At 44.7% G+C, this 13,153-nt stretch overlaps 1 protein-coding gene across 2 annotated transcripts; it reads right to left on the bottom strand.

Moving 5' to 3' along the window:
• Positions 1 to 505: 505 nt before the first annotated feature.
• Positions 506 to 13,101, bottom strand: Snf8 (SNF8 subunit of ESCRT-II). Of its 2 annotated transcripts, XM_027424237.2 has the most exons (8): positions 12,960 to 13,096; positions 12,638 to 12,688; positions 8,610 to 8,748; positions 6,341 to 6,445; positions 5,008 to 5,080; positions 2,729 to 2,870; positions 1,842 to 1,916; positions 506 to 741 (listed from the first exon to the last, which is right to left on the bottom strand). In XM_027424237.2, exons 1-8 carry the CDS (start codon positions 13,011 to 13,013, stop codon positions 604 to 606), a joined length of 777 nt encoding a protein of 258 aa, XP_027280038.1. In that variant the 5' UTR covers positions 13,014 to 13,096; the 3' UTR covers positions 506 to 603. The 2 variants fall into 2 exon arrangements, with proteins under 2 accessions (XP_027280038.1, XP_027280039.1); XM_027424238.2 differs by lacking the exon at positions 1,842 to 1,916 and having other exon boundaries at positions 12,960 to 13,101.
• Positions 13,102 to 13,153: the final 52 nt, after the last annotated feature.

Genomic DNA, 13,153 nt, shown 5'->3' with positions numbered 1-13,153 from the left:
GTGAATAGGCAGTGCATATGGGAGCATAAATGTAGGAACTCAGTAATTCCCCACCTTGAGTCTACAGGACCTGGTCAGCAGCTAGTGAGGAATTTGAACAAAATGCAGTATTAAATGTTCCCTATGTAGGGCACTACTGGCTTTCCTCTACCCAACAACAGACTTCGGTTTCCTTCACACAGCTGAGTCTGAAACTAGGTCCTCTACAGAAGACACTGAAGATAAGTTAGTCATGGTGACGTATTGTGAGAGCCTAGTTCTGCTGGGATGGAAAGGAATGAGGAAGAGATGTGCATTAGTGGAGTGGTAATTTGTCTCAATGCTATATTAAGGCTAGCCACGAGACACTGCACCTTAGCTCAGCGCTGTGAATTTGTTGGTGTTCTATGCAAGTCATTTTATACGCTTGCCTCTATCTGTTACTCAGGTTATCCTTACTGCATAAATGCGGCTTCCTCTAAAACATGAAATGTGAAGGCACTTTTAAAAATAAATACTGGGGGGAAAACTTGGAAGTAACTTGTTTTTTATAAACAAAATTGTCCAGGTTTGTTCACAGGCAGGTCCCCTTTGGCCTACTGCTATGTACCCCTCCACACTTTATCAAGGGAAGGCCTCTCTGGCCTCCTCTGCTGAGATCTCCTGGGAGTAGAGATCTGTGAAGAGAGCTGGCAGCCAGTAGTGGGCTTCCCCTGGAGCCTGGAGGTCCAGCCAGGCTAGTCCTTCCTTTAGCAGGTGTTCCTGGAGGGAAGAAGAGGACTGGCTTGAGAAAGGGATTATAGGTGCGTTTGGGGAGCTAAGCAGCCCCCGCACTTGCTTTAGTTTCTCAACTTTTCAGGCAACCTACATGTACCTTCATTTGTTCACACATCCAAATGGGACTGTTTGGCTTTGGCCAAGGTGTAAAAAATGGCATCAAGTATTTTAACTTGTCCAGCTGCAGAAAAGTAAAACTGCAGTATAATGGGAGATAGTGAAGAGTACAGGACTCCAGCAGTCCATCTTACATGGTATCAGAGTCAATGCTTCTGGCTCTCCAGGTCCCAGAGCCAAGTAGAGATAGGAAAGTGATCTGGATGGCTTGGAGATAATTTGCAGGGAGCAAATGGGAAAGACCATCCTTAAACTACAATCGACTGGGTTTCTAAGAAAGCTGTCTGTCAAGGGTTGTCAGACACACGTTTTTTTTTTTTGTTTTTTTTTTTTTAAGATTTATTATATATACAATGTTCTGTCTGCATGTATGTCTACAGGCCAGAAGAGGGCACCAGATCTTAAGATGGTTGTGAGCCACCATGTGGTTACTGGGAATTGAATTTAGGACCTCTGGAAGGGCAGCCAGTGCTCTTAATCTCTAAGCCATCTCTCCAGCTCCTACACATATGTTTTATGTTCTCCGATTTTACGGACAAAAGTGCAAAGAATTACTGGTGCTAAGGAAAAGGTTCTAAGAGTATTCCTTCATTCTACTCTCTTCTAGCCTAGGTGTTTCACTAGTACAAATCTGTATATATAAAATTATCTACCATATAATATATTTTGTAATTATCTTCAGTGGTTACCAATTCCTTTCCCTGTTATTTCCAGTACAAACTGTAACTGTCATGACTGACCAAAGTTCCAGGTGTCATGTCTAGGAAAGCTAGTAGGTATCACTGGTCCCTTGGTACAAGTGTGCACATGAAGGCAAAAGGCCAGCTTTAGGAAGTTCTGCCTTCTCAGTACTACCGGCAGAGATGCTGGACTTCCTGCTAGTGCTAACTAAAGTAGCAGGCTTCAAGGTAAGAGGGAACAAACCAAGGCTGACTCCTCTGACCCTGGGGCCATCTCCTGTCACATACCAACACTTGCCGAGCTCGCTCCGTCTCCCACTTAAGACTGGCTTTGATTTCACTGACAGTCACGTACCCATTTTTCTGAAGGAGGAACAGGAACTGAATCAATTAGAGTGTTCATTCCCTGGAACCTAGCACCTGCCTAGAAGCAGGACATAACAGAGGGAGGTGACTTCCAGGAGACAGGATGGAGAAAGATTGGTGAATTTGATCTTAAAAACAGGTCCAAGTTGGGATCCCCCAGAGAGGGCCTTACCCTCCCTGGGGAGCAGAGGGTGAATGCTGTGGGGGGCTGATGGGGGGTGGGAGGGAGGGAGGGAGAGGAAGAGGCTTGTTTCTCATTTGAACTAATAAAATAATTTAAAAAAAAAAAAGGGGGGGTCCAAGACACTAAGATAACAAGTTACACCAGAAGATTCAGAATGATTAACCAAAAAGGAACACGAATAATCGTGAACTTAATCTAAATATTTAAATACAAAGCCGATGCACCAACTCACCCTACCACCCTCCACCACTGAAAGCCCCTTGCTCCTTCTGTTTTACACATCTTCCCTGTATCATGAAGATGAGGATGATGGGGATGTTCATGTTTCAGGCAGGCTGATGAACTGGGATAGGGAGATTGGCAAATTTTTAAACTTGTGAGGAATCAGAGGGTCTGTCTGCCCCATGAAATTTAGTTCCCTGCATGTCTGTCTACCTGACTAAACTCAAGGGCAGGGCCTGTACCAGCCTCTCAGTCCTGCAACCTAAATGGGTGCTTTGTACTGTAGTTGCTCAATAAATGTCTGCTGAATGGGCACAGGCATGAGACAGTCTGTAAAAGGCTTGAGCAATGTACAGGTGGGAATTGCCTAACTCCAGCCTCAGCACTCTAAGGCACACCCTACCTCTGCCAGCTGCAACACAACGGTGTGATCCATATTGAGCTCAGCTGGAACAGACTGAATGAGATAGGTGCCGCCCACAGGGATGATGCCAAAGCCAGTGCCCAGTGCTTTCAGCTTCTTGATGGCTCTGATCAGGTCGTCTCTGGAGTGAAAAAGAGCAGTTTCAGGACCCTTGGCAGATCAAGCCTGACACTCAGATCTGTAAGTAAAACGGCGACTGAAGATCCAACAGGCTGTATGTTAACTACAGCAAACGAAAATGCTTGCCCACGAAGGGGCAGCAGCTGATTACTGCCACATTTGCATGAAAAAAGGAAATCCATAGAATATGTGCTGACCACACACAGCCAGCACACACAAGGAGGTTCATGCCCCTTGCCAAAGAAAGTACATCAGGGGCTTGAATGCCCTTCTGGTGCCCTAGAGGAGCAGACTCAAATCTCTGAATACACTAGCTCACCTTCTCTTCTGAAAAAACTGATACACAAAGAGCATGGCTGGCAGCCTTATGCCACTGTTTTCTTTTTCCATATTCCTGGTCTTCAGTGTGTTACTTGAGGTTGGTATCTTTAGCAACATCTAAAACAAGCATTTATTTATTTTCCCTCAACTGGACTGACTCACACTTAGGTCAACTAGGTCCCATTTATGCCCCATCCCCTGACCCTCACCTTGGTCCCCAGCCTTTTTAGGTGCCTGCTCTCGTCTCTGACACTAAATAATCTCAAACCATTAAAAAAAAATTAACATAGCCGGGTGGTGGCGCATGCCTTTAATCCCAGCACTTGGAAGGCAGAGGCAGGCAGATCTCTGAGTTCAAGGCCAACCTGGTCCACTGAGCAACTTCCAGGACAGCTAGGGCCACACAAAGAAACCCTTTCTTAGAACAGTTTACCATATACCAGACATGGTAGCACAAACCTTTAATCTTGATACTACTAAGGCAGCAGCAGGTAGAGTTCTGTGAGTTTGAGACTAGCGTGGTCTCCATAATGTGTTCCAGGCTACATAATGAGACCCTGCCTCAAAAAAAAGAAAAGTTTTACAGGGCTAGGTATGTAGTTTAAGTGACAGAGTCCTTGCCTAGATAAGGACCTGGGTTTGATCCACAATACCATCAAAAGGAGAAAAAAGGAACGTATTTTTATCATATAGAAGATTAAGATTAAGGGCTGGAGAGATGGCTCAGAGGTTAAGAGCACCGACTGCTCTTCCAGAGGTCCTGAGTTCAATTCCCAGTAACCACATGGTTGCTCACAACTATCCCTTATGAGATCTGGTGCCCTCTTCTGGTGTGCAGATATACATGGAAGCAGAATGATGTATACATAATAAATAAAATCTTAAAAAAAAAAGAAGATTAAGACTAAGAATGGTTCTAAAGCTAGCCTTAACACTAGAGAACTAAAGATGCTGTATGATTTTTGTTTTGTTTTTCAAGACAGGGTTTTTCTGTGAAACAGTCCTAGCTGTCCTAGAACTCACTCTGTAGACCAGACTGGCCTCGAACTCACAAGACCCACCTGCCTCTGCCTCCTGAGTGCTGGGATTAAAGGCATGGATGTGCTACCACTGCCCGGTTCTGTACGATTTTTAAAGTGTTATTTCTTGTTGGGACCCAGCCCCCATGGGGTCTCTAAGAGTTATTTTCCAGCAGAACCACAGGTACCTCCTGTTTTTCTGACTTCACCCCACTAGGATCAATATCCTGTTGTGAACCCTTTGACCTGGGGTTTTTGTAAGTTTGTATATACGGCTGCTCCACAACAGAGGTGAGAGACATTCTCTCAGAAAGTGGACCAGGAATCTTGTCCTTCATCCAAATCTCCAGGCTTTGGTCTGATACTTGGACTTAGTGGTGGCCAAGGGCAGCCGCACTTTAACCAAGTGCTGTGCATGCTTGTAATCCCAATATTCAGGAAGTGACGGGGCTGGAGAGATGCTCAGCGGTTAAGAGCACTGGTCACTCAGATGACCCAGGTTTGAGTCCCAGCACCCACATGGCCACTGTCAACCATCTCTAACTCCAATTCCAGAGGATCTGAAACCATCTTACAGCCTCCACTGTACACACAGCACTGTACACACATAGTATACAGACACACATGCATGCAAAAAGCCCCATAAACATAAAATTTAAAGAAAAAAAAGGTGTAGGTGAGTAGGAGTTCAAGGCTACTCTGGGCTCCACAGTGAGGTTCCAGGCCAGCCTGGGCTACACAGAGATCCTTTCTTCAAAAAACTCCTTAATACTCCAAGGGGTCAGAAGCAGGACCTACTGGCTGACGTCCTGAGCAAACTTGCCCCTTCCTTTCAACACCTGCTGATGGAGTTCCTCCAGAGTTATCAGACCTGTTGGAGAGCATGGAAAGAAAATGAAAACATTACCCAGATGGCTAAAACCACTTGAAATAAGTGGGAAGCCTCTCCAGTCAACTACAAGGAACAAATGTCACTCTAGTTCCTCAATCTCTCCTAAAGTAACAGGTCAGACCATAAAAAGTGAGGCCTGAGACCTACTGTTTCAGTAGGGGAGGCCTAGGAAAATCTGAAAACGCAGGCAGCATATGAGCATGGTGGCTTACTCTGGAATTCCCTGCACACAGAAGACTAAGGCAGATCATGAGTTACCAGCCAGACCTTGTCTCAAAACAACAACAAAAAGATGGCACTACCAGATGGTCAATTTGATTGTTGTTTGGTCTGAGACAGGGTCTCTGCCAGGTAGCCCAGATAGGCCTCCAACTCACAGTGACTGTGAATTTTATTTTTTTTTCAGGACATGGTGTCTCTCTATATATAGCCCTGGTTCGACTGGAATTCACAAAAACTTCTCTGCCTTTGCCTCCTGAATGCTTGGGCTAATGGGGGTGCTATACCACACCTGGCTTTATTTGGTTTTATTGAGATGGGGAAACTATGTAACCCAGGTGGCCTTACCTTACTATATAGTTCAGGCTGGCCTCTAATTGGTGACTATTCCTGAGATTTTTGTAATGAAATTACAGGTGTGTCCCCTACTAAGCAGCAAGGTTTGTTTTGTTGTTTTTTTAAGTTTTTTTTTTAATTATTTACTATTACTGTGTATGTCTGTATTGTATGGGTTATAATATGTGGTCGTGCCAATGATGCGCATATTAAGAAAATAACTCTGTGGAGTCAGTTTTCTCCTTCCACCTTTATGTGGGATGCAGGGATTGAATTCATGTGACAGACTTGTACAACAAACACTCTCACATGCTGAGTCATCTCACTGGCCCCAGACGACCAATTTTAAGGTCATAAATTCAGTAACTCAAAGGCTTAGCAGGCATCACCAGCTAAGAGATTGTATATACTTCAGATACATACTTTAGAGAGGTGAGTCAGGACTACAGGTCTACAGTCACAATGAGAACATCATTAGCTTGGACCACGGTACTCTAGAGTACAAGGACAGTCTCCTATCTCTGTATTAACTGTATAACCTTGGCTGTGGAGACCAGCCAGAGATTCAATTACATGAAACAACTACGATATGTCTCAAGACCTTGCAGGCCTGCAGGCTATAGTGTTTTGGGGGGGGTAATCAGAAAACTCCAGACCCCAGTCCACAAGGCCAACCATCCTTACCTCCATTCCGATGTTTCAGGGCGAGGCACACTTCAATAATCTGGACACCCAGCTCATAATAGAAGTCCCCAACGCCCAGCATCTCAGACCAAAACCCTTTTCCAGCTAAAGACAGAAAAATGAAAGCTGTATTACTCATTTTCATCCCTTCATTTAACACAGCATCTATCCTGTGGGAAGTCTTCCTACCTAATCCTAAGTCCTGCCTTGTTTACTACTGAAGAGCTTCTGAGCAGGCACATCTTTGCAGAGTGACACCTGCAATCCCAGTGTTCTGAAGAGGGACCAGAAGGTTCAAAGCCATTCTCAGCTATATAGCAAGTTTGAGGCCACCCCAGGCTACACAAGCTCCTGCTTCAAAGTAGGGGTGGGAGGGTAGCAGAATAACTCAGTTGGTAAAGTGAGGACTTGAGTGTGATCCTAGAGCCCATGTTTAAAAAAAAAAAAAAAAGGCAGGTGGGACTGGAGAGATGGCTCAGGGGTTAAGAGCACTGGCTGCTCTTCCAGAGGTCCTGAGTTCAATTCCCAGCAACCACATGGCAGATCACAACCATCTGTAATGAGATCTGGTGCCTTCTTCTGGTCTGCAGCCATAAATACAGGCAAAAACACTGTATACATAATAAATCTTAAAAAAAAAAAAAAAGCCAGGCGTGTATAATGTGCTTGTGGCCCCAGGGCTAAGCAGACAAGCGTATTCCTGAGACTCACTTGCTAGCAAGCCTAGCTACCATGTGATTTCCAGGCCCTGAGAAACAACACCCAAAGTTGTCTTTTGACTGGCAACACACACACACACACACACACACACACACACACACACACACACACACACACACAGTCTAGAGAGACACCCAGAAGCTCCACCACTTACAATAGGACCATGTCCTAACACACAACACACTCCCTCACTGTGAACTGAAAATACATTAGAGGGAAATATAGCAGCATGCACCTGTAATCCAGCATTTGGGATATATAGCCAGAATGAAGCCCAAGTCTACACGACATGCTGAGTTCAAGGCCAGCATAGGCTACATACAAAAATTCTCAAAAAAAAAAAAAAAAAGGGGGGGGTTGGGAGGTGCACACCACTGGAGATGCCTTAACAATTAAGAGCATTTGCTGCTCTTCCAGAGGACCCAAGTGCAGTTCTCAGTACTCACCTCACAACCTCCTGTAACCTCAGATGAGGGAATCCACCAACCTAACCCATTCTGGATTCTGAAGGCATACACATGCGTGGCATAAATTTAAACAGAAATACACATATATACACATGAAATAAAAATAATAAAACAAAAACATTAAGGGTGGGAAGAAGCATCCTGAGTCATTTTGCACTTGTACTTCAAACTACCAATGGTAGTTAAAATTTTGTGTAGGAGAGACTACTTTCTCCTTCATATAGCTCTTTATTGACTGACAACATGAGCCTCCATTGCTGTCATTAAAACTGTTCTATTGGGAATGAAACCCTGTCTCAAAAACAAACAAACAGCCGGGCGGTGGTGGTGCATGCCTTTAGCCTTTAATCCCAACACTCGGGAGGCAGAGGCAGGCAGATCTCTGAGACAAGCCTTGTCTATAAGAGCTAGTTCCAGGACAGCCTCCAAAACCACAGAGAAACCCTGTCTCCAACCCCCCCCCCAAAACAAACAAACAAAAAGCTGTTCTCTTGGGATCTGACTCCCACTCCTGACCTCTGTGAGCACCAGGCATTTACACTGTGCACACACATACATTCAGGCAAATCAATCACACACATAAAATAAATAGATAAATATTTTCGGGCGTTGGCAGCGCACGCCTTTAATCCCAGCACTTGGGAGACAGAGGCAGGCGGATCTCTGTTGAGTTGAGGCCAATCTGGTCTACAGAGTGAGTTCCAGGACAGCCTCCAAAGCCACACAGAGAAACCCTGTCTCGAAAAAACAAAAACAAAAAAACAAAACAAAACAAAAAAAGTAAAAATAAATCTTTAAAACACTTTTCTTTTTCTATTAAGAGGAAAGTTAGGAAAAAATAAAAGGCATACCACAAATTGTCCAAGGAGAGTTGACACCTACAGACCACAGGCTGCACTCTGGGCTTTCCACTTTCCATAACAGAAGGGCTCACACTACCCTCTACAGAAGGGCCGCCTAAACACATATCCTCCTTTTCTTGCAGGCCTATCTAGAGATGCCCCACAGAAGTGATGACAGTGGGTGAGCTTCTCTCCCTTAAGGGTCTTACAAGACAATGGGTCCCACAGACAATCCCTTACAGGCCAGAGGATCCACCCCAATAGTAGCACACATGTCTTGGAACTGGACACGGAACTCAGGGTTCTTCCGGATCTCTTGCTTGTGCTTGCTGGCAAATTCTTCTAGGTTGGTCTTAAACATGTCCAACTGTTTTGACATCTGTTATGAAAGACAAGGGGGAAGGTCAGAGCAAAACAAGTGTAATCAAGGCTAAAGATAGGTCCTCAGCTCAGTGGTAGAGAAAAGTCTAAAATAACCAGTCTCTGGCTGGTTGAGATGGCTCAGCGGGTAAAGGCACTTGCTATCAAGCAAGACAACCCGAATTTAATCCCTGGACTACACACAGTGGAAGGAGAGAACCAATCGTAAATTGTTCTCTGACCTTCTCACATGTATTGTGACAGGAGCCCATATACTTCACACAGATAAATGTTAACAACCAAAAAAAGAACCAGTTTCCTTTAGATCCATCATTACCCTGTGTATTGTGTACTTTCTCTTTTCATTTTCTCTTTTTTTTTTTTTTTTTTTTTTGAGACAGGGTCTCTGGAGCCCAGTTGGGCTTGAGTTCATTGTAAGTGGAAGATGACCTTGAACTCCTGATTCTCCTGCCACTCTTAGCAGGTCCTGAGATTATGGGCATATGCAGTGATGCTCTGTTCTGTGCTATCTCCCCTACTGATGCCTCTGCACACTTGTGTTGCAGTAGAAGGGAGATGATGTGGTCTCCTCCATTCTAAAGTCTGTATTTGTTTTCATGTGTTCCCATCCTGATAATCAACATGCATGTTTGGTGTGCTTTTTCTCTTCTTCCTGGAGAAATTCATTCAACTGAAGATTCATCTAACACTCTATTTTGTCTTAAAAATGAAAGAATAGGATGTTCCTACAAACAGAAATGTTTAGCCACTAGAGGAAAGGCTGGATAGGAAGAATGAAGACTAAAAATTGGGATTGTATTGGTTATTGAACCTTTAAATCTTGTACCAACGAGAGCCAACTCTAGATAAAGAATTGGTAAGGTGAAGCATGCTGCAGTCCAGAGCCAAGTATAAACCCTTGGAGATTTTATGATCTTTTGTTTTATCTGCATCAGCCTTTTTTTTCCTGATAAATAGCTTTTAGGCCACTAAGAATCACTCTTGACCAATAGCTCTCTCATTTTCCACATAAGATTACCAGAAATCTCTATATTCCCCCTCCTCGTCTAATTCTTTTTTTGGGGGGAGGGGGATTGAGACAGGGTTTCTCTGTATTGTTTTGGAGCCTGTTCTGGAACTCGCTCAGTAGACCAGGCTCGAACTCACAGAGATCCACCTGTCTCTGCCTCTGCTGGGATTAAAGGCATTCGCCACCAAGGCCTGGCTCCTGGCTCTAATTCTTTTAATAACTGTTCACAGTTAATGCTTATGTGCCATCTTCCCTAGAAACAAGAGCTTTTGTTTATTTTTTTTTCCTTTTTTTGGTTTTTTTTTTTTTTTTTTTTTTTGGTTTTTGGAGACAGGGTTTCTCTGTGTAGCTTTGGAGCCTATCTTCGAACTCGCTCTGTAGACCAGGCTGGCCTTGAACTCACAGAGATCCGCCTGCCTCTGTCTCCTGAGTTGTGGGATTAAAGGTGTGAACCACTACTGCCCAGCCTTATTCATTTATCTTTTACAATTTATCTTATATGTGCATGTCTGAGTGTATGTATGTGTACCACATGTGTGCAGGTGCCTGAGGGGGTAATAAGGGTTTGGATGCCCTGGAACTGGAATTATAGGTACTTGTGAGCTGTTATGTGGGTTCTGGAAATCAAACCTGGGTCCTCTGCAAGAGCAGTAAGTACTCTTAACTGCTGAACTGTCTCCAGCCCCGAAACAAGAAAGTCTTAAAAGCACAATCCAGCTGGGGAATTCAGGCAAGCACTTGGGAAGTTGAAGTCGGAGGATCTCAAGTTCAAGGCAAGGCCAGACTGGGGTACACAAAGAGGTCATGACTTAAAAAAAAAAAAAAAAAAAAAAGCTTCCACAAGGTGCATACCTTTAATTCCACCACTTGGGAGGCAGAGGCAGGTGGATATCTATTAAATTTGAGACCAGCTTAGTCTACAGATTGAGTTCTGGGACAGCAAAGGACTAAGCAGAGAAACCTCTCTTGAAATCCCTCCCCCCCAAGTTGCCAGGTGGTATTTAATTCCAGCACTGTCTCAAAAAACAAAAAACATAACAACAACAACAAAAAAACCCCACAACAACAAAAAACCCAAGTTGGGCCTTGGTGGCACACTCCTTTAATCCCAGCATTTGAGAGGCAGAGGCAGGTGAATCTATGTGAGTTTGAGGCCAGCCTCCTCTACAGAGAGAGTTCCAGGTCAGCCAGGGCTATACAAAGAAACCCTATCTCAACCCCCCCCCCCAAAAAAAAGCACTACTTGCTGCTCCGGAAAAGGAGCAGAGCTTGGTTCTTAATGCTCACACTGGGTGGTTCACAACTACCTACAACTCTAGCTCCAGGGGAACCGGACACGCTTCTGACGGGGGTTTTCCTATGAAGCTGTGGCTGCCCTAGAACTCACTGTGTAGTATGGGATTAAAGGTGAGCGCCATCACCACCCAGCAGGATCTGACCCTCTTCAGGCTTCTTCTACAGGCACCTGCATGTGTGCATGCAAGCATGCTCACACATAAACATAATAAATCTTTTAAAAAATTTAAAGACACCCTGTGTCTGTTTTTCCTCAGATCAAGAGCCATTTGGATGAACCAGCCCCTCCTCCTCTTCACCAGCCACAATACCCAAATGCAGAGTCCCTACACCAAAGGGTAATGTTAGAGAAGGAACCCGCACCCTGTCACATCCTCCCTCCTGGTGTATGCCCAGTTGTTACTGTCACAGTCATATCATTATTGTGAGACATTTAAAAGCTGTGGGTTGAGGGACAGCTCAGTGATAGCAAACATACTCAGTATATGCCAGGCTCTGGGTTTGATACAAAGAACCAACCCCCAGTACCTCCCCAAATAAAACCAAACCAATAAAGTATGGTGGTATACTCCAATAATACCAGCTGTGGGGAGATAGAGGCAGGTGGGTATCTGATTGCAAGGCCAGCCTGGTCAACACAGCTAGTTCCATACCAGTGATACACAGTGAGACCCTAACTCTAAAAAAAATTAAAAAGAGTCAGGTACAGTGGCATGTGACTTTAATCCCAGCACTTGAGAGACAGAGGCAGAAGGACCTCCATGAATTTCAGGCCATATTGAGTTCTAGGACTGCCAGGACCACATAGAGACCCTGTCTAAAAAAAAAAAAAAAAAAAATTTCAAAAAAGGCACCTGCTCAACAGACTGTTTAACCTTGAACAACAACACCATTCTTATTAATCATTGTGACTAAAGATTATCATTTTAAATATTTAACATTAATGAGTCAAAAACTTTTTGTCTTAACTTCTTTAGACATGCACACGGAACCAACTTGCTTATGTTTTCCTAATGTCATGCTATTCCAACTGCAACGCTATTTGCAAATAAGTATTAGTATTCTTAGGGAGAAGTTATCATTCTAATTTTTAAAGAAAATGCGGTTAACTTTTTGTTGTTGTGCTGAGAATGGCACTCAAGTATTTGTGCATGTTAGGTAAACACTCTACCTCTGGGCTACATCTCCACCCCCTGACTACTTTTTTTTTGTTTAAATTTAGGTTGACATGGAATTGTAATGAGGATTGAACGTGAACGTGTATTTAAAGAAAACAGGAGTCGAGGAGTGGTGGGTGCCATATGATACTTGGACAGAAAGGTGAGACCCCCATCTTAAAAAATAAAATAACAAAAAGACAATAATCAAGTAAAATAAAAAGGGGGCGGGGACAAGAGGGGAATCTCAAGTCTAATCGCTCAAAAATCCTTGCTATTATTAGTAAATCTCCCTAAAACGAGATCTGGATTTGCCTGGCACCCTATTTTTAGTTCAGTCTAAACAATCTACACTATCAAAGGTATGTCATGTTGTCCAGCGTTGTTCGACCTCCCTTCCTGCCTGGAGCCTTACGGTCACTCACCTGGGCCAGCTGGTCCTCAGCCAAGACAGTCCCTCGTTCCTTATACTTGGCCTGTCAGACAAAAAGACCGGCATGAGTTGAGACAGTGAGCGCCAAGGCTCCCATTCTGCTGCCACAGCTTTAGCATGTAGGGGTAAGGATCTGTCTTAAATAATGGTTTAATCGGCGGTTCCTGACACTCCAGTGCACTCATTCCCGGGCTCCAGAGAAGCCCGTCTTCTACACATTGTTAGGAGGCGATTTAGGGGAAGAGAACCGCGCTCCGGCAGAATTCGGTGTCTCGTGGGCAGAGTAGGCTGCGGCCCGGCTTCCTTCCGCTCACCTCGGCGAGCTTCTTCTTGGCGATGGCGCCAGCTCCCACCCCGCGCCGGTGCATCCCCACCCCGGGCCCCCGGGCCGCCCCGCAGCCCGGACCCCAGCTCTCCGCGTCCCAGCTTCTGCTGCCGGCTCCCAACGCGGAAGCCCAGTGCCATGCGTCATCTGCGCGCGCCGGAAGTCGCACCTACACTTCCTGCT

This window comes from Cricetulus griseus, chromosome 7 (assembly GCF_003668045.3).
Source record: "Cricetulus griseus strain 17A/GY chromosome 7, alternate assembly CriGri-PICRH-1.0, whole genome shotgun sequence".
Lineage (NCBI taxonomy): Eukaryota > Metazoa > Chordata > Mammalia > Rodentia > Cricetidae > Cricetulus > Cricetulus griseus.
Note: the sequence above shows the minus strand (reverse complement) of the source record. Positions and strands in the feature narration are given on the sequence as shown.

Excerpts from the sequence above, each read along its gene's own strand:
- Snf8 (XM_027424237.2), bottom strand. The coding sequence starts at position 13,013 with ATGCACCGGCGCGGGGTGGGAGCTGGCGCCATCGCCAAGAAGAAGCTC. Across the intron at positions 8,749-12,637 it reads CTGAGGACCAGCTGGCCCAG|ATGTCAAAACAGTTGGACAT; the intron begins GTGAGTGACCGT and ends CTTTCATAACAG. Across the intron at positions 5,081-6,340 it reads CCTGAAACATCGGAATGGAG|GTCTGATAACTCTGGAGGAA; the intron begins GTAAGGATGGTT and ends GCTCTCCAACAG.